Below are 21,185 nucleotides of genomic sequence, written 5' to 3'. Positions count from 1 at the left end.
TCAGTGACAATCAGAGAGATCCGGACCAACACAGCCTGCAGGTGGCAGCATGCAGTAACCCAGTTGCAGGGTGAGCTGAGCCCAGATGAAAGCCAGTAATGGGGTTTGTTGGTTTTGAATCCATGTCCTCCTCTACTGCGAGTGCTTTGGTATCTGTACAATTTCAGGCTGAATTTTCCATGTTAATAGAGTATTGATTCTACTAATTAATGTATCATTGTTCTGTATTTTAGTTTTTGACCTTTATGACTTTGCTTTCTACATATTATTGTCACATTGTCGTATAACTGTAGTTGCATACTTCACAGGTAACTTGTATAAATTACTCTTTGCCCAAGGCCGTCTTTATCAACACACCAGCCACACAGAAAAGCTGTTTTATCCTTCCTGCCAAGTACAGAGGTACAGGGAATGCTGTTCTCCCTAAGTGAAACCTCTTTTCTGGCAGATTTTTGTTAAGTGCTTTGGAAGCTCAATCAAGGGAAAGGTGTAAAAAAGACGTGATCATCTACTGTAAAAAGGGAATATATGTTCTCCTATACAATGTCATTCGCTACTTACCAAGCAATCAAAGTCATCTTCCAAGAAAATCTCAGCATAGGAATTTCAAGAATGCTTAGAATTTCCCCAAGTTAACCGATCACCATTTGTATCTTTGATTATGTCAGTAGTTCAGCCATAAACCAACCACAACTAATATCAGCTGTGCTGGGCTCTCTCCATGTTTTTCCTTTTAGATATCATGCTCTAACATACCTCTTCTTTCAAGTTAAGAAATTGAAGGAAGGTACAGGAATTAAATGTTTGAAGTTATATTCTTCTCTTAGGGAAGAAAAAAAAAATCAGTTTCAGGTCATTTTATTTGCTTCCAAGAAGCTGAAACTATTAGTATCACACAATCATAGAATATCTCAAGTTGGAAGAGACCCATAAGGATCCAATCCAATTCCCTGCTCCTCACAGGACTACCTAAAACTAAACACAGGTCTAAAAAAAAAAGAAAAAAATCTACACGTGGTCATAAGTTATACATGCTGAAAATTGACAAAAGGGTGCATTTGGCAGTGCAGCGCCCCGCACTGGGACTAAGGCTAATTATTGTCCCAGTTCATCAGGGGACTCAAGAGCCTCTGGGAGCCTCCCCCAGGCAGGCACTGGACCCTGCAGCACCTCCCTTACCTCGGACTCCTCCTGGCTGCAGGGACCTGAAGCCCCTCTTCATGAGAGACAGCAGGCAGTGGGATTCTGTGTACTTGTGCCTTTCATGTCCTTTTCCCTTGTAGTACCAGATGGGTGCACATTGACCTTTTTGTGTCTGGCAGGCTCCCCTGAGGGGGGAGCAACCTCTAAAATATTTTGACTGCACTCGGAACTATTGCTTGCAAAGCCTGTGCAAAGTCAGCACACTCTTTGCAAAGGAACAGGTATTTTTGGCCTATTTAAACTATGTTCAATCTCTTTTCCACTTTTATAACTAAAAAAAAGTGGAGTTCTAGGGACAACTGGAATACTGAGATACTTACTCTCCTGACTGCACCAAAGTTTGTAATTAGATAATAATTCAGTCATCTGACCACATACTCTTTCTTACATCAGGAACATCTCAGGCTTGCAAGCCAGCTCTAGCGATCAGCTCTTTCCAGCATCTCAGCCCTTACCATTGAAGTTAATTACTTGGTTGTGGATAACAAAATTTTCAAAATGACCCTGAGGGCTAATGGTCCAGCCCTCTTCCTTCTGAGATCAGTATGATGATCTATAAGGTGGTTTTGTCATACGCATCACGTAGATGGAAATCCTGTTGAATGCCATTGTCTAGAGAAGTCAGAAAGCCCATTAATTCAAGCAGAAAATTTTACAACTCTTGGACATGTCAAACACAGCCCAACTGTATAATCACCAGTGTCAGCACCACATTCATGCCAGCAGAATGGGCTTTGTCCTCTCTGCATGAAATTTCTTGATTCTGTATTTTTTTCCAGTCTGTGAGTCTACCCCTTCATGGTTCTGGCTCTAGCAGTTGTTAAGGTGTGATAATAACCAGTAGATGCAATTTCATTCTTATAGCAGGATTTCTCTGTTGTATTGTTTCATGCTGTGGTCCATTACTCCAAGGCATGAAGAGCTCAGCAGTAATCTTGCAGCTCCCAGCTGACTTCCTGGAGCCTTGCCGGCCTTGTCCAAGCCGAACTGTGTGGTGCCAGGTTGGAAGCACAAATATTACTGCTGGTAGCAAGGATGTATTAGCATGAAAGTAGAATATTCACATGTTGTGAATATGAGGACTTGACTTCTGAGCTAACAGGACAGAAAACCTTGAAAACCATTAAGAGCCAAGCTGGTCAAAAAGAGCAAAAATTAACAACATACTTTAAATAAATTCTCCATCAATTTTGAAATGTTCTCACTGACTTTTTCCATGTACTGTTTCAAAAATATGATTTTCAAATACCAATTTAGGATTGTTGATATTTTTTAACATCTAAAAAAAAGAAACAATAAAGCATTTTTCATAAAGGTATTCCTTGCAAACCAAAACAAATGTTCACTAATTTTTCTTTGATTCAGTGATTAACTTTGAATTAAACTGTTAAGCTTTTTCTGCCTTACATCATCAATGAGTAAGACTATGTGAATGCTACAACCATCTTTCTGACACCAGGTTCAGAGTTTTTAGAACTGTTATATTAAAAGGACAAAAAATGAAATTAAAATAATTACTTTTGTGCTACTAACAATACTAAGTAATGCTCCCCACTGTGGGTAGGCACACAATCCAGCTATAGCAGGTTGGGCTTTCAGATCAGATTAGTTGCAGAGCATACAGTGATTTTTCAATTTCTGCATGGCACGTGGCTGGTTCTCTTTTCTACATCTTTTTTCAACAGGCAAATTACTAGAAAAAGCCTACGGAAAATTTTTCATATTGGAGATCATTTTTCATTTGGAAACCATTGCAAATAAGTGGTTTCTGCTTTGGTTTGAGCTATGTGCCACGTGTCACTCAAATATTTACTTTGCATATTAAAACAACTCATCTCTAGATCTTATCTGAAAAGAATGATGTTTCATATTTGAGTCACTCTTATCCTTCCTGTGTAATCAGTGCTCTAAGAAATATGTTGCATTCAGATACCAAACAGGACAGGCAAGTTCCCAGTCAATAAGATGTAGGCTCAGTTATAGTAAACTGGCGTTTTAATTGGGAGAGGAATTTTTTCTGCCTGCACTATATTTATGGCAGACAATAGCAGGGATATTCACAGACATTGAGGTTTCCTGAATTACAAAACAATTCCAGCTCCAGGTACCACTGACTGCAAATACCTGCTGGTGTAAACAGGAGTGGAATTGTATGCACAAGGTCTCTGCTTTTTAGAACTGGAAGGATGGTTCAGATTTTCCTCCAAGGAAAGGACCTTTATTCATTGTTAGTTTTCCAGTAGCAGAGAAGCTATATCAAAATACGGGTTATATGTAATAAAATCTCCATTCAACTTTATTTTTGTCATGCTTTAACAAAGGTTTCAGTCAACTGGGCTAGACCTTGAACACAAAACAGCAAGAAAGAGACAATCATGCTTCAAATAACATATGAGCTATTTAAAAGGGAGCAAAGGGAGGAACACATCTCACAGTTTCATCTACCTACAAGTTAGAATCACACCATGAGCCAATTGGCTGAGTCCCCCCTAAAGTCAATGGAGAGATATAGAAAACTCCACTGTGTTCCGTTCCACCCTCATACGTGGTGTGAACAAGGCCTGGACAAGGAGGAGAGCTGCCCTGCCGTGTGCGCTGCCCTGCCGGGTGCATCCTCAGGATGCTCTTGGTTCTAGGCCAGGCTCCAAACCTCCCAGAGCTTTCACTGGGACAGCTTCCCTATGATACTGCTTTACATATGGGCCTGTGTAGGGCTCGATAGCCAAAAGTGCTCTGGCTCCACCAGCAGCTATGCAGGAATCCCCAGGTGAGGTTTTACACTCTTTATCATACACAGTGATCCTTCTGATCTTAACACCATGGTTACAGCATCCACAGTCAGAACTAGGCCTATCAACTATACACAGGAAAAAAAAAATCTTTAATCCAGTTGTCCCACGTATGAGAGACTGTAAGCAAAAATAAGAAAGAAGCCCCAAAATAATTGTCAGTGTAGCTCCTACACACAAGAAGAGGCTATCTTTTGTGATGATAGTAAAAGCAATCAGGTCTTGATGGACTCATTTATAATGATTATTACACCCTTGTTTTTCTCTGATAGCATACATGATATTCAGGGGACTGATATAATGATTCAAGGGGATGGATATAATCTTTCTCTTTGCTAAGTATCACACTGTTCCTCTTAGAGCAAACAGTGTAATTAAGATTGCAAAAGAAAGCCAGTGATACACATGTAAACAGAAGTATAAAATCACTCACTTCCCCTGCAGGCTGAAGAATCACGGTGAGGTTGGTGGGTGACCACAGCAGGGAGAAAAGCATGTATGGCAGGAGACAAAAAGATATTTGCATCCTCTCATCTCACCTATAATAAAGGCTGAAGATGTGAGAACATGTGCATGCCCAGTGCCACTTGGAACAGGTGAAACAGAGCTGCCTCTCAAGTGAGTGCCTGCCTCCTGTACGCCTGTAAACAGCCCTAGGAGCTGAAACAACTTCTGGTTCTTTTATGAGTGTCAACTTGGCAGTATGTTAAGCATATTAAAGCTGTTGTAAATATTTAAGCACTTAAGCCGCCCTACACCACAGCAAGAATTTCTCGTGCATGAACACTTTTGGATGCACTCATGGTTTCATCACTGTTTTTCCTCTACTCTTCAGGGGAAAAAAAAAAAAAAAAAAAAGACACCCCTCCCCAAAGAAATGGGCCCTTTCTTCCACGGATTCATTTCCTGCTTAATGGCAGTGTCTCTGATTGCAACGTTACAGTCACTGAAAAGCAAGGAGTGAAAGATTTCAGGGCTAGTGATTATCATCTTCACAACATAAACAATATACATAATTACTTTTATATATCATCATGGAAGAGGGGAACTGTGGCTGAGTCTAAACTGTGCCCTCCAGAACACCCAGTGTATGTTCAGAAAAAAAATACTTCATTAAAAATACATAGTCTCACAATATCCTGCCACAAAGAAATATTAATCTGATATGCAACCACAGCCATCCTAAAATCTATCTTTAACCTACCTTATCAAGTGATTCCACGAAGACAAGAAAATCCAGTCTGTGCCAAGTATCCACCCGGTTCCCCATGTTGCTGGGCAGGAGCAGAAAGGGGAGGGAGGCAATCCTGCACAGACGGCCCCTGTGGCACACATCTTGGTAGCCATTCCTCTTCCCAGTCTCACATGCTGTGGACACTTAACTTGAAAACAGAGAGAAACATACGCACTTTTTGGTATCTGTGGCTCCCCAGTATAGTCTCATTTCTTTGACTTATCCCATATTTCAGCCTCTTCAACACCTTCTTACTACCTGTTGTATTTAAACACCATAGCTATACCTCTTGACTTTTAACATCATCAAATATCGTCAGTATCCTACCATATTTAGCCATGTACATGGGAGTGATCCTCATCAGAAATGACCAGTGAACCCTCAGAAATAAACCCTTTCCTGAGAAAATGTCAAAATAATATATCTCCCCAAAGAATTTCAGCTTCAGTAAAGCAGCGTTTTAACATCTCTATTAAAATTAAGTTGTGTAATAATATTCTGATCAGTCTATTACTCCCTTTACACAGAGAGAACACGGAGGAGTGGAAAACTTGCCCAATATCACACAGGAAACCTGTGAAAGAGCATAGATTTGAAATGCAAAAATAGGATCAGCCACGGTTACTGTCAGCCATCTTTTCATATTTTTATTTTAGCCTAGAGATGTGTCTCTTGTCAGGGGAGTCCACAACTACTTTGATGGTGGTTGAATGTAAGTCATAGCACATGTGCTGAGTCTCCATTCTTGCCGGTGAGGCGAATCTGAGCAAGTGCTCCGTACCTGGTCCTTCAAGTCCGGATGATTCCATGTGCTTGCAGGTGATGTGCTTTCACCATTAACATGAAACTATCCATTAACAACAAAAATCTCTGTTTCAAAGAGTTTTGCAAATTATGGTGACAAAAGAAACATAAAAACTTGGAGTGCTCAACTGTTCACATTCTTCTTCCTTTACCCACTGACAGTTTCTCAGCTGTACCTTACTATTTTGCTAATTATTGTGCAATCCTGACCTCTCAAGGTCAGGGGCTTCCTGCACTGCTGCAGCCCTTTCTTGAGTAAGCCTTTGTTTGCCCAGGAGCTGAGTGAACAGCAGGTTTTGGACGGGCGAAGTGAGGCCCCTAGGCAAACCCGATGCATCATGCTCTCTCCTTGTCAGGAGCACTGCAGATGGGTTCCTGATGTGGAGAACAGTCTGCACGGGACAGTTTCACAGTGGGTTTGGATGAAGCAAGAACGGTCCTTACTAAGAAGTTCATGTGGCCACCGTTACACTTGGAGATGCCAAATCTGTGCATCTGGGGAAGGTGTTTTAGTTTTTGTCTTTGTTTCTCACCATCCAAATATATTTTAATTGGCAATAAATTAAACCAACTTTCCCCAAGTCAAGTCTATTTTGCCCAGTATGGTAATTGATAAGTGACCTTTATCTCAACTGAAGAACAATTCCATCTTATTTTCATCCCCTGTACTGTTGAGGAGGAGACTGACAGTGTTTGAGTGGGCATCCAGCAGTTGGCCAAGGTCAACCCACCACAGAGACAAAGCATCTATTTAACCAAAAGTCCAGTTTAGCTACAAACCTAGTTACCAAGAATATTCTAGCTATAATGTCCATGGTTACCACCTTGCACAGATATATTTGTTGATCTAAGCACAAAAATTTAATTGGTCAGGAATCATTAACTTTGACTTTGATAACAAAATCAAAGAATCATCGACTTTGATAACAAAATATCAGAACCCCATATACAACTGTACTTTTCATCATTTTCTGTGATGGTGTGTATAGAAGCACAATGGCTTAGGTTGTCCTGTTATTCCCATGCTTCTTCTGATTGTCTTCATGTAGCTTTCAGGTTACCATGAAGTAAAATTTCTGGGATATTGGAAAACTATCCGTGAAAAAACTCTGATGCAAGCCTGTCACACAACATTCCTTTTCCTGCAGAGCAGGTGTGAGCAGTAGGCTGGGACTGCTGGTGAACTGGGGTAATTATATACTCTACCCACCTGACTCGCTCGCGTCTTCAACTGGATAAGCTACTGAGGCATGACAGCAGGTCATGTCACTGCTCATGGGTGCTGCTTTCTTTCCTAGACACAGCTGCATTCCAAAGACATGGATGAAGTGATCAACTTTTGAAGCACTTTTGCTCCCCAGATTTACCAGAGCTACCTAAAGGTAAGAGCTTTCAAATTACTTGGGATCAATACTATGTTTACTCCTTAGGAAATAAGGAAAGGGAGGTGGCAAGGACTAAAACAGACAGCTCGAGGAGTATGACAGCTGTGGCTCTTGGTTGTAAATGTTAACTCTTTATGATTAAATTGTCAAGCTTTCAAAATCTGCAAGCTCTCTCTAATGTCCCTAAAATCTGGAGGCTAAGACTCTTCTCAGGATATTTTAACTTTCTCCTAGAACAGACCAGAGATGGAAAATAGGAAAACAAGCTTTCTGATAAGGTGAAGATGAGAACAGTAATAAGAATGGAAAGTCAAATGAATGCACCATAGGAAAGCACTTAGCTCATGCATAAAAGCAGGGCACACACACCTGCTTCCTTCAAATGAATGTTTGACTAACATAATAACTTTGTTAAGAGTTGCTAAACCAGGTCCAGATGCTACATGACACATTACTTGAGCGGTTCTATCAGTTTTCAATTGAAGGACAAGTTATAGACATTATTTTTACATGGGTATAAATGAAATGCTGGCTACCCATGTTTCAATGCTGTCAGTAAGGGAATGTTAATCCATAAAAGAATTAAATGAAAAGATGGCAAACATCACATTTTAAGGTAATGATGAAGTGCTGGAAGCAATTGCATAAGACTGCCCTCAATTCCGACAGCTGACAGGAACATGAAAGACAAAATTGTGTCAATAGAGGACAAAGGCTGAATCTAAACTCGTCATTTCCTATCTTCTGTTGTTTGCTCAAGCTTTAAGATGAGGCATAACCAAATGTGGACCATGTCACTGCAGAAAGGTCGCAGTGTCTCCCTGATACAGTGTCTCTGTATACAAGAGCTGAGCAAAATCAAGACTAATTTGCTCATCATCACTGTTGCAGAACAGGAACTGAGCCCAACATTTTTCCCTCTCCAGTCCAGGTTAATGCACAAACCACTGGACAATACTTCCTTTTAGTGGTTAGTGCTCTATTTTTTGAATGATAATTAGGGAGGGACAAGTTCTTACACAATCCCAGGGCCCAGTTGTGCTCATCCTTCAGAATAAGGGCCCTTTAAATGTGAGTGAAGTTGGTCATCTGAAAGGAACCAAAGGATTCTACCTCAAACAGTAAATTAAGGAACAAGATTCAAGAGATAGATCTGGTTTGTATCAAAGGTTAAGGCAGAAATCAGTGATGAAGCTTATTCAGTATTTTAATTAATAACTTTGACAGAAATATAGGAGTGGCTAATAAAATGTATGAATGAAGAAACAAATTATGGAAGCAGAAAATCTATTACACAGAATGAGAAAGCCTAGAGAACTGCTGTGACAGAATTCATATGTATTATAATGCTACAAAGCAGTCCATTTAGAAAATTATATCAGGAATTTCAGCTACAAGCTGGGAGTTCATTAGTACAAAATGACATTGGAGGAGAAAGACCTACTGCTGGTTAACGACAGCATAAATACAAACCATCAGCACGATACGGCTGTGGAAAAGAAAAAAGTGCTACTGGATTATTCTAAAGACAGCATTTCCATTAAATATAAGATGACATTCATACCATTATATAGGCTGAGGACAGAGCTCAAGAAGGATGAATTCACTGTACAGAAATGAGAAGGACTCAGCAAGATTGCTTAGCCCTGTGAAGGAAAGGCTGCACAGACAGAAATGTTCTCTGGGCTGGCTTGGGAGGAGAAGGTTTTTCTATAAAAACATGATGCTGGTACAATAACAAACAGCAATGAACTACCATGAATAATTTTAGGCTCAAAGGTTTGTGAAAGTTTACAGTATTTTGAACTGCTTTAGAGGTGAGAGCAACAGGAGCAGTAAATGTACTAAATTATAGACTGGAGCTGCCTTCATGAAGGAATAACCTGACATAAATGTCTGACCTGGGACAGGACTGGAAGATCCAGGGAGTCCCTGCTTATCCAGCAGTCCACATAGGCAGGGCCAGGCTCCATCTGCATGCACAAGTACTGCGGGTGCCTGCGCAAGCCCAGTAACCAGGCAGCCAGCCCTCTGGGCACCCATCACGGCAAATGAACACTGGGTTGCACTCTCGAAAACAAACCAAAAACAACCCCCCAAACCTTCCAAGTCTCTTTGTGTCTGTGTCACCATTTACAATATCATGAAGGAGAAAAGGTTTTCTCCAGAATGGAAAAAGCAAAGAGCTCTTTCTTCCTCAGTAGAGCTCAGTTCACCAACATTTCACTCTTTAGTATATTCTCCCTCCTGATTTTGTGAACAAGTTATGCTTGTTTTACTCTAAACTTCCATGTAAGCCAGGGGAACCTGGATTACACATAAGTCTCTCTCTTCCCACATGAGAGGAAGAGAAGCAGTATCTACACAATGACTTTCAGGGTTCTGCCCAGCTCCCTGGCTCAATGACATCCTGATGACTTCAACAGATGAACCACCAATTTCTTCCACTGACCACTTCAAGCAGTGACCTTACATATTGGCTAGTGAGTCAGTGCAGTCAACAGACAAGCCAAGGGAACCAGGTGAAGAGTTTGCAAGAAGTACAGTTCATGTTCAGTTGAATCCCCCATAGCTACATCCTCTCCATTTGAGAACGGAAGATGGTAGCCTGATACAGGCTTCAAAGCTAGAATAACTGTAGGATTAACATTAAATTCAGGAGTAAAGAACAGGGAATTGGCAGAGCATCCTTCATCTCATTGAAAATGTTGTCTACTTCACACATCCTGAATACATTTTACTGTCCAACTTTTAATTTGCTGCCAGCAGTCACCTCCTTTATCCTCTATTTTAAGGATAAGAATAAACAAATACCTGAATCCTGCTCCCCAACTCTTTATCTGTATTAGAGCTGGAGCTATTCCTTCCTGAACATCTGAAAAGCCTCAGCACATTGTGAATGTTGCCATAAACGACCAACTCAGGGCTAAAGGGAAAAAATCTCTCCACTGAGGAATTCAGTGTTTCATTGTTAGCCAAAAAACTAGCATTAATTGCTTCAATAAAGTAAAACAGAGGCACTCCATATTGTTCAAGCCACAGATGTAATTGCATGCCAGCAATGGCATTTTATGGTCACTCTTTAAAATAGCAGAAATTGAACTTGTCTTATAAACACAGCTGGAAGGGCTAAATGCCCAAGAAAACATTAAACTAGTGATGACAGGAGAACAAGAACACATTACAGCAAACTGAAAGCCTTTGGACTAGTATCCTACAAGCCAACAGATCACTGGTGAAAACTGCTCTATCTCCAAATGTCCACGACATCTGAAGATCAGTTACTATAAAGTTTCAGTGTTAATCTTCCAAAATACAAAACTTTTGAATGTATTACCCTATCTTCTTCAAATACCTGAATCACTTAATGTTTTCTCCTAAAATCCATGTTCCCTTTTTCTGTCTCTGAACCTGCTCTTACTGAAGTCAATGGCAAATCCCACACTGATATCAGCTGGAGCTGGAATGGAGATTAAACACTTTTCCTATAAAGTCACTGCCTCCTGTCCTGCCCAAGATTCTGAATGCCATCCTGGTACATGACGCGATAGCCAAATACGATAACCTCCTGCCAGATGACATGATCCAGCCCTTATTGCCAGCTGTAGAACAGACAGGGCACAGAGACAGCCCTTTGCAACTTTAGTCCCCCTCTCACATATCCAAGCTGTCCCTCCCTTTTCTCCTCTGCTCCCAGAAGTGCTAGGTATTTTATGCTGTTACATCCATATCCAGGTCCTGGGAGTGACTCCACTGCTTCAACTGTAATAGAAGACAGGCCAGTGCCAAGCACTTCTGAAAACTTTTTAGAAACTTCATTTGGAGTCTGCAGTACGAGGCCAACAATTAACATTCTTGCTAAAACAAGCTTCAGTTAAATAAAAAAAAAAAAAAAAAATCTGTAAATCTTGATCAGCTTTCACAGATGTACCACATCATTTTTTTAACTAGGTCAATCTACTTCTGAGGAAGAACTGCAACAGAACAGAATACCAAGGTAAGGGAAATGTTACCTGGACTCTGATACACATACATCTGCCAAATTCCATCTGCCTCCTCTCCTTTTCACACTATAATTTCTGAATCTGAATTGAGAAGAAAGTACTGCAGTGAACTTCTATTTTCAAATGAAATCGTAAATACTTCATTGGCACAGGCTCACAAGACTAAAACAAAGATGCATCAGCACTCAAGTAATGACATTTCTGAAATAACTGTCGAGTAGCTCCCAGTTTGTGTTCTGCTGAGCTGTACCTAGGTCAAAACTGACACGAATCCCACAGGACTCTCCAGGCTCATGAACGCTTCTATTTCAAATACTACAATGTCATCTTTGAAGAAGTGTTTGTGGGAAAAGCATATTTCCAACGAATTTGAAATCAAACTGGAAAAAGTATTTCTGAAAGGTGAAAAATTATTTACATAGACAGGGCTGTCTCTCTGTCCACCACTGCAAACACGCAGCACCTGAAAAACCTTTCTGAAAAATACCACAAAGAGGGAAGGAGTGTCATCATTCTCTTTGCAAGTATTTGAACCATACATGGGAGGCCAAATAAGAACTCTGTCAGGACTCCTGAAAACACTGTCCACCATGTGTCTCGGTTTCCCCTTTACAAAGCACAAACGGCAGTGCCTGTGACTCTTTGCAGGCACACGTCAAGCTATTCTCATCTGTGGGATTATTTAGCTAGCAGGGACATTTGGGAGGGAACGTGCAGAGGTGCTGGTGAGAGCTGGAGAGTGGGGCCCTGCCGTGGAATTTTGCAGTTCAGCAGCTTTGCTTGGCCGCATGACAACTGCTCTTCACACCAGAACACAAGTGCCTGGAGCAAATCCAGAGGAAGATGATGGAAACTGCAGTTGCCCATTCTCCCCTAGGATATGTCCTTCCTGGAACATAAAGGCTTTGTCATTTCCACCTTCCTTTCCCTGAACTGGCTCTTTGTGTATATGCCTCAGGGTGTGATTTGCTTTTTTTTTTTTAATACTAATTTCCACAGGACTCAGTGAGCTTTATTTTCCAGTGCAAACTGATTATACCCTTACATAGAAAAGACTGAGACTTCAGAGGAGAGAAGGCACAGACTTGCTTTGGTGTCCCTGGGACTATACAGATAAACCAAGCCCCCACTTCAGGAGTGCACAAGGGTCTGCTCTGCCCTCACAGAGAACTCCATTTGCTCAGTGTGACTGCAGAGAAGACAACTTACATCACCTCCCCAGCTATTAAGCGTGGGCCTCCTAGATGTTACTGGTTTCTGGAAGGGAGTTTATAGGACATTTTCCTATGCTTCAGGAACTGCTGCCTGATATTTCTTCTTACGACTTTTTCCTACAGGGTTACTAGCACTGTCTGTTCTCTCCCATACCTTCCTATCCAGCAGATAATCACATCTGACAGTCTCTAGCTCTCATCTATAGCAATAACACTTACAAGTTTGGGGGTCACAGCCCCAAGAGCTCTCGGGCATCACAGGCATGGTTGCAACCAAGAACAGAGAGTAACCACTTATAGGCCAAATGAAAGGATCTACTGAGTTGCATAAAACACCCTCGAGAATGCCTTTCCTTGCAGCATTCCGGCCCAGAGGGTATCTAAACCCCTGGTACTTTCTCCCAGGTAGGCTGAAGAAACTCGTGCAGAAGCTGAGGCCCAGCTGCCCATCCAGTTCTCCCAGCTCATCTGCTCTGGGGCAGGTCCTCCCTCACAACACACAGAGCTACTGGCAGCACTATCAGAGGCACATAACAAGACACTGAAAGTGAGCAAACCCAGGGTACCAACTTTATCAACAGCCTATGGTCCACAGCCTCTGTGCTTCCTGGCTCTAGTACATCAAACTCAACCCGGTCCAGTGGGACTCCCACACTACTCCTGGCTCTGCTGCTGATTCACTTCTGCATCTCTTGTCCTATAAGACGTTTAACTGGGGATATTACACTAATACCTCACTGGGTGGAGCAAGGATTAGTCGGTGTTTGCCTGCATTCAGCTGTTAACTTGCAATGCTCTCACTATGTTAACCATTATTATTCCCTCCTACTCTGTGCCTCATGACAGGCCTTTTGCCTGGACCTATAGTCACTGGATGAAATTCAAAAGCTGTTTCTTCTTTTTCCTGTTTCACAGTGAGTGAAATGAATTCATCAGAAGTGTCACAAACTGACAACACCCAGTATTTCGTACATGGTGTTTAAGTACCAAGACAGCAATAGGCCAAAAACTTGAAGAGACTCCCTATAATTTTGCCCGCTGATCCTTGTGCCAAGGAAACAGCCCTTGATCACCACTGGCTAATGCAATATTGTCTATCATCACACTCCCGAACCCCCAGTTACTATTGACACACTGTCTTTCTTCTCTGTAGATCATTACTCTCCCTTGGCTCTCAGCTTCATCTTGATTCTCATCTTTTTTCTTCTCAGTGGAATCTTCGTGAAGCTTCAATAATGGCCTATTAATACCTCTGACACCCCCAATCACCTGTTTGAGCTTCTTTATAACAAGTATACGAAGGTATACCTTTCTCCATCCCTCCTCTCCAATCCATACATTAGCAATTTTCTCCAGCATCTTTGGCCTTAACATGGCCAATGCTGTATTTTTCATTTTTTCCCACACCATCCTACCTAGTCCCTTTATTATTCATTCTGCTACCATTTTCTATATCACTTCCCATTCATTCAGATTTGTGAAAATTACATCACTTCTTCCTTAGTAATATTTTCAAATTCCTTCTTTTCTTCCTCCCTAAAAGGACTGATGCTTTAGCTCAGCACTACTAATCCCTCCTCTTTTGATCTCCCCCATACATATTGTCCTCTAACACACCTTAAAAACAGACCTGTTGAGCAGCTTGCCTTGTTCAGCAATTTCTATCCTACTCTGGTTTGACCACACATATTCAGGCACCTTGTGCTGACTTGCCAAATGTTACATTTCTCAGTCTCTGTTTACTTATCTTAACAATATGACCCCTCACTTTTGCATCACCAGTGTGTAGGCACAGTCCTGATCCAAACCAGGGAAGGCGTCTGAACAGTGACACAGGACATGTAGCTGGAATGCAAGGAGCTACGTGGAGTTACCTAAGCAGCCAGCGAACCTGCACCAAACTAATTTAGCAGCTCCTCACAAACATCTTTGCTCCTCTTTCCCCCCAAACTGCCCTTCTTTGCTGACCTATGCAAAAGCCTGTAACTTTCTTCTGCAAAGGACTCCTGTGGTTAACGTTAGTAGGAAATCAACCAGTTAATACTAGTTCAAGGCACAGCTAGGAATAATTAACATCATTCCATTTACAGTAATACAAACACACATCTCCAGCTGTGTCCTATTACTCCCACTCTCCTTTATTGTGAGGAACAGTTCTTGCTAACACCTGCAAAACACCTATATTTCATGACCTGATCTTGTTCAGAGCCTCAGGCAGCGCAGTCATATTTAATAATGATCTTGCCCAACAAAAGTGTGTCACACTAGTGATGAGACGATAGTTTCACAGTACAAAACTGGTCACAGTAATGGTGATGATAAGGTTGCACAATAACCCGATGAAAGACAGATCCAAATTGCCACTGGTTGCACTGTTGTAGGCTCTGACTTAATGACAGATGAAGGTTTTTCACAGGTGCTCCAAAGCCTGCCCTTCCCCTCCTTGATTATTTTGACAATCCATAGAAAAAAATTAGGTTAACTTTTCTGTAAAGGTAACACTTTCAGTCACGAGTTTACACACTTTGAATGGCGTGTTTTCTGGGGGAACATTTTTAGCTTTCCAGCACAAAGAAGTATGTAAAGATGGTATTTTCTGCTCTCCCATCCCATCTTCCTCATCATGAAGTGTAACAGGAACTGACTGCGCTTCAGTCTATAAAAAAGGCAGAATATGAGAACTGCTGATTTTCCTCTAAGTAAAATCTGAGTGTGAGAACTATGAATTAGAAGCAGGCATTGACAAATACAGGGCACTGAAAGTCACTTACAGTAGATTTTATTTTGCACTACTTTTGGCAGGTAAACTGCGGAGATGCCTAGTGAGAAGGGACGCGTGGAAATTCCTATGATTATGTATGAACCGCACCATGAACCCTACATGCAAGAACCCTCCGCACCAGAGTACTGCAGCCAAGGGGGTAAGCAGAATTCACCAGGAGGGTTTTGGAAAGAGCACCCTCGTGACGGTTGTGTGGCAAACGCTGCTTGGTTTCCAGAGTGTAGCTGAGCGAGCTCATAAAGGACCAAGCTTTGCCAGGACATGATGAGTTTAGAAAGCGCCTGTGCCAGCATACAAAACCCAGGGTTGGGGTAGGCAAGTTGGTAGGATCTCCTAATAGAAACATCACTTAAAATGGCAAAAAATATTTTTGTTTAGTTTTTTAAAAAAACACACATGCTTTATTGGAAAAGGAATTGCAGTAATTGCATTAGGAATATGAAATTGCAATAATTTCATATTCCTAATGAGCAAATGTTCAGCCAGCAAACTTTGTACACGGACAGGCTATGTCTTGCTTAAACTGTAATTTAGTTTTGCAGAGGACGGGCCTTTTCCCAAATGCTCCTGCTGCCCTGAGCTGCCCTCCCTAGATGAGTCAGTTCTGCAGCCAGATTCTATAGGGATGAACAACCTCTACCCATTGCTGTCTCATGGTGAAACGTCATGACTGAAGTGCTGGCAATTCAACTCAACAACTGCAAGTGGGCACCGACAGCTGCTGCTCTGCTGGGTTGGCTTTTTCCCTCTGAAACTAGGCATTGCTCGCACGCCTACACCAGTATCTCACAACACTCCTTTGTCTTCTGCCTGTTCGAGCCCACGCTCATTGAAAGACACACTGAGATATCAGTGATTTTACCTTTGTTATCTTCCTGCTATTGAGGAAATTGCCATTCAGACAGGACTGGAGCAGAAACCAGAATGGCAGGTCAGAAGGTGATTAATAAGTCTAGATGTGTCAGTACTGGGCCTCTAAACTTGACTCATTTTCAGAGCATTTTACTCTGATCAGCTCTCTCTCTAAATATTTTTGTCTTCAAGGACCTCTCTGGCCTCCTTCTAAAGTCAGAAGAGCTTGGAAGAGGTTGGAGAGAAAAAGTCTCACTTGTGAGCTACTCAACCGAGGGACAGGCACTCAGCACATCTAACACCAAGTTGCAGGGTCCTGTCCTTGCACAGGAAGCAGGTCCTTCAAAAAAACACACCAAGTGATAACTCACTTGTACTAAGCACGTTCCTTTTCTAGATCAGAAGGAAACTCTTTACTTTTTAATTTTTTACAGAGCTGTTTTACCACAAATAACCCCCCCTCCAAAACAAAAGGAAAACCCAAAAACTAAACACACCACAACCACCATTAAACCCAAATGCCATTGCAAATCTCTCTCACTTTTGGCAAGCCATTCAAGGAAATATTGCTAACATTTTTTCAACTTTGCCACTGTATTTTGTCTCACTCTGGAAAATTCCAGGTTTGTGTCCCATTTTGTACCCCTGTGGGCTTATTCCCTGGTTGGACTCACATTGTTTCTGAAAGGCTCAGTGGTGCAGGTTGGACTCCCACGTCAGGGCTGCTCTGCTTGAGGGTGAGGGCTTCTCTGATGCTGTGTGGGCTTGACCAAACAAGACTTCTCACAGGGACTGTCCTCCTGCTGCAGGCCAGTCTGGTAGTTTGATCCACATCCATGCTAGCTAGCTGTAAAGTTTTATACGTGAATTTATTTTGAAAGTATTCATGAATGTATTTTTTAATACATTCATTTATTTAATGCTCAGGTAGGCTGATTGCATTCTTAATTTGTAAGATTAGTAAAAGAACTAAAAAAGCATGAGGTGTCTTAGTCACCAGCTTCCCTTCTCCACAACAAAAGGAAAAAGATCTTTAACTTTTTTCTAGAACAAAGGGTATGATTAAATTACTTGGCTGGAAGCTGAAGGAAGATAAAATTCAGACTAGAAAAAAGGTTCTAAATACTAATAGTAAGGAGAGTAATCACTGAAATTAGTTAGAGGTACTGTGAATCCTTTATCAATGGAGTCCTTAATTTAAGTCCAAATATCAGTCCAATGTTATGCTGGAATAGATGTAGTTACTGCTTTTGTGTTGAAAAAAGGATTTGGTTTCTCAGCTTACACTGTGTAGAAAGTGAGACTAGCTAGTCACTGTGGGCTCTTTTGACTTCAAAAAATATATGAACCAATCCAGTAGCATTTTTATCCTGTCTTGTACTTCACTGAGCCATGTCAGGCCTCCCCTGCGAGGCACCTCCCCACGCAGTTTCTCATCAGACTCTGAACAGGGCTTTCAGGAGGCAGAAGCTGTATGGATTTTCACGTTTTACCCTGTTTTTCTTTGCATAGGGGTTTATGAGTATCCTTCTCCCCCACCTTATTCCTGTCGAGAAACAGCCACCCTTGAGCAACCAGGTAAGTGCCAGGGGACTGTGTTTCTAACAATGTTTGTAGTTCTATGTGCTAAGAAAAGTGAAATGTTTTTAGTTTTAAAATCAACAGAGAAGATGGAGTTTTCCGACCCAATCACAATCTAAGAGGCTAGAAAATTTCCCTAGAAATGTTGAAAGATAAACTGAGAGACTCAGACTTGTTTCTCCAGCATTAGCCAATCTACAGAAGTACCCACTTTTTTTAAAAGCAGCTAGGAGCTACAACTTTCAGAACAAATAATTTCAAGTCCAGTGGATTTTCCTCTTCCTGTTCTAGTCACCTTTACGGAAGTGGAGAAGGTCAAAGGAGACTTTGAGGAAAGGCCTCAAAGAACAGTCAAATAATATCTCTTACAGGAGGGAAGGAGACACATACATTTTTTAAAATCCCTAAGACCAGAAAGCAATTAAACTCAGATATGTTATATCCTATCTAAAAGACAATACCTTCCTACTCCTGAAGTTTTGCTTCATGCTACAGTGTCACTGTACCCTTAACTTGTTTTAGGATGCTTAAAACAGTATTTTTTACTGAGAACAGTTCTGAAAAAATACCTTTCATGTACCTACAAGGGGCATGCCCCTCAAGGAGTATGGTAGTCAGCTCCAGACTGAAAAATCATGAGGGAAGCTACAGACTCTACTAACTGGGGACAGCACCAGCATCCAACTGATGACATTTGTATGTTAATTACTTCAATGAATTTCCTTTAACCACTGAGAAGTTGATCCAGGAAGCTCTTCTATATGCTTCAAATCTCTTCTTTAGGGAAAACATGCTTTTTCATATTATTTTCAATATCAGGAGATAAATTCTCAATGTCAGAGTACGCCTGCCAGTGGTGGAGACTGCCTCACTATGGGGATTATCCCACTGGCAATTCCCCGTATATGTCCTTATCTGAGTAAGTACCAGCTGCTAGTAGAAGCAACATACTGGGGTACACAGAACAAGCAGTACAGTGGTTCTTATTAATACACCTGAAATCAATAACAGTAACATAGATCAGCCATGTTAAGAACCTACATTCTCCAATTAAGACTTCATAACTTGTCAAAGATTTCCCGTGCTTCTGATTTTGCTGCTTCTCATTTCCTTTTGAACTCAGTTTACATGGTGTCTCAGCCTCCGATCATCGTAGCAGGAATCTTCTCAAGCAAACCAACATCCACAATATGCCCTTCCTGCCGCCAGCACATCACCACACAGGTCACCTACAGACTGGGCAGACTGTCCTACCTTCTGTGCACCACCTTGTGTATGGTTGGGTAAGCTTTCGTGTATGCTTGGAAGATTCTTCATAGCAGAAGGTTAAAAAGAGTCATTAAAAAAATAAAAAGTTCTAGATAGTGTTTATATAGACAGTTTGCTCTTCTCTACTTGGTAAGAAGTCATTCTGTCCATTCTAGATACAGTATCATCATGGCTACAGAGGATGAAAACTTACTAATTTTAACCATGTTATTACTTTTCATAAGACAAGCAAAAATTAGTACAAGATTGCCTACTTCCCTACCGTAATTTAGAATCAAGCTCAGAATCAGACTAACGCATAAGAGGTTAGCAGCGAAGACACTTAATTTTTGGAAGACACTTTAAACATTAGAAGACTTGGTAAAGAACTGGACTCATGCAGTGAAAAGGCAGGCAAAATAAGGCAGAGAAAAAGCACAGGTGTAATCAGCAGAAAGAAAAGTCAGTAAATCATTCCATGCATGTCCATCTCCTCTTTGGGTGTAGGTGCTGTTTTGGATGCTGCTTCGTACCTTTCTTCGTGAGGATCTTCAAGGATGCAGACCATTACTGCCCATGCTGCCAATTTCATATTTATAGATACAAAAGACTATAGAAACATAGTTTATGCAACCAGATGATGTCAAATCTCTGTTTCTTAATGGCATAAGATTCTACACATAAAACTACTGCTAAGAAACGTATAGGAGTAGGCCTAGGTTCTGCAGCTCCCTGGCTGGTGAATCCACCTGGAGTTTACCATCACGTGGTTGGACTGACTTTAAAACAAAAAGCCTCAAAGACTAATTTACAGTGTCACTTGAATTCATCCTCTATTTGAATCGTTGTCCTGAGCTGTGAAATGACCAGCTAGTGAGTACTTCAGTACTCCTCCTCTTAAATCTCCAACCCTGCTGGGACACACTCTTCTGAACTTTTCAACCCATCAGTAACCAAAAGGTTTGGACATGCACATTTTAGGGAAGCACTTACCTTCTATGCACTTGAACTGACTGGTCGGGATTTCATTGCTCTCTGCTCTTCTTCATATGGGACCTACCCCTGCAGGGCTGTGGGTGGTACAGCACAGCTGATTATTTATTAATGAAATACTAAGTTATGAGATTGTCTTTACTGTGTTATATATGAGTTAAGAAAATAAACCTGTTATTGTTAATACTGGCAACATATCTCCTGTCTGCATTGCCTGTTGCATCCAGAGCAGAGACGCAGGTCAGACTGGGGCACCTCCTTTACATGAACAAACCAAGAACCAAAGGGCAAATGTATAAAGAAAAATCAGCAAGCGCAGCTTGAAAAAAGTCACCAAAAGCACAACACAAGGCCCTCATTTTACCCCTCTGCCTTCCCACAGGCAGGGCATCATCTCCCAAACAAGGACTTAACTAGGCTGTACACTGTACAGAGAACTCTTCCAGTTTTCATCCAAAGTCACTTGTAAAATCCAATCTCCGTAATTACTTGGTGCCTAGACCCTCCTCGGCACTGACAGCAGCAGCACTTGCTGCTGTTCACTGCTGGCTGGAATGATAAACAGGATAGAAAAAACCCCTATATTTCAACCATTTAACACCAATAATTTCACATTAGTACCGTACCTGTTGTGGGAAACTGGGATGCGTGGCACACGGCACTCGGGCTGCTCCCCCACCGCCGCGGTTTATCGTGGCTGAGGTGCCCTGCCCGCGCGCTGAAGGGTCTGGAGATACCACAGAGCTAAAAGAACTTTCAAAGTTCCCACTTAACCTGACGTTAAGTTTGAGCGCACTCTTTGTTTTAGCGGTTTGGTCAATTTGAGCCGGAAGAAGAAGGGTGTGACCCTAAAGAGCTGTTTAGCAGCCCCAGCATCCCGGGGGTCCTGGAGGCCGCGCTGAGCCGTGGGAGCGGTCTGACGACGCCGGGCCCGTCCCGCCCAGCCCTAAGGGAGCCGCCAGAGGAGCAGCCGGGCGCTACCGGCCGCCCCGCCAGAGCCCGCCCGCGGCCGGGACCCTCCGCGCCGCTCCAGGGAGGGTCGGCGGGCAGCGCGCAGCCCAGAGCCGTTGCTCGTTCTCCCTCCGGAGCAAGGCGT

The 21,185-nt window shown here is 41.9% G+C and overlaps 2 protein-coding genes across 3 annotated transcripts in view; one reads left to right on the top strand and one right to left on the bottom strand.

Moving 5' to 3' along the window:
- The window catches only part of CARHSP1 (calcium regulated heat stable protein 1), a 73,277-nt gene extending 52,092 nt beyond the window's left edge, over positions 1-21,185 (bottom strand). The window contains exons 1-4 of one of the 2 annotated variants that reach the window (XM_074886147.1): positions 20,716-21,185; positions 20,090-20,166; positions 16,942-17,114; positions 5,197-5,374 (exon numbers count right to left, since the gene is read on the bottom strand). The gene's annotated coding sequence lies outside the window, so the exon portion shown is untranslated. Of the gene's footprint in view, positions 1-5,196; positions 5,375-16,941; positions 17,115-20,089; positions 20,167-20,715 lie in introns of those variants that run through there. The other variant, XM_074886149.1, reaches the window with a different exon arrangement.
- On the top strand, positions 7,342-19,712 carry LITAFD (LITAF domain containing). Its single transcript, XM_074886155.1, has 5 exons — positions 7,342-7,412; positions 15,436-15,554; positions 17,780-17,845; positions 18,972-19,131; positions 19,604-19,712. The coding sequence occupies exons 2-5, from the start codon at positions 15,449-15,451 to the stop codon at positions 19,710-19,712; spliced, it is 441 nt and encodes a 146-aa protein (XP_074742256.1). The 5' UTR covers positions 7,342-7,412; positions 15,436-15,448.

This window comes from Strix uralensis, chromosome 16, assembly GCF_047716275.1.
Source record: "Strix uralensis isolate ZFMK-TIS-50842 chromosome 16, bStrUra1, whole genome shotgun sequence".
NCBI lineage: Eukaryota > Metazoa > Chordata > Aves > Strigiformes > Strigidae > Strix > Strix uralensis.
This window is presented reverse-complemented; position numbering and strand designations above follow the sequence as displayed.

Bases quoted from the DNA above. Each gene is read 5' to 3' on its own strand.
- LITAFD (XM_074886155.1), top strand. From the start codon at position 15,449: ATGCCTAGTGAGAAGGGACGCGTGGAAATTCCTATGATTATGTATGAA. The intron at 17,846-18,971 runs GTAAGTGCCAGG...TTTTGAACTCAG, and splicing joins AGCCACCCTTGAGCAACCAG to TTTACATGGTGTCTCAGCCT. The intron at 19,132-19,603 runs GTAAGCTTTCGT...CTTTGGGTGTAG, and splicing joins ACCACCTTGTGTATGGTTGG to GTGCTGTTTTGGATGCTGCT.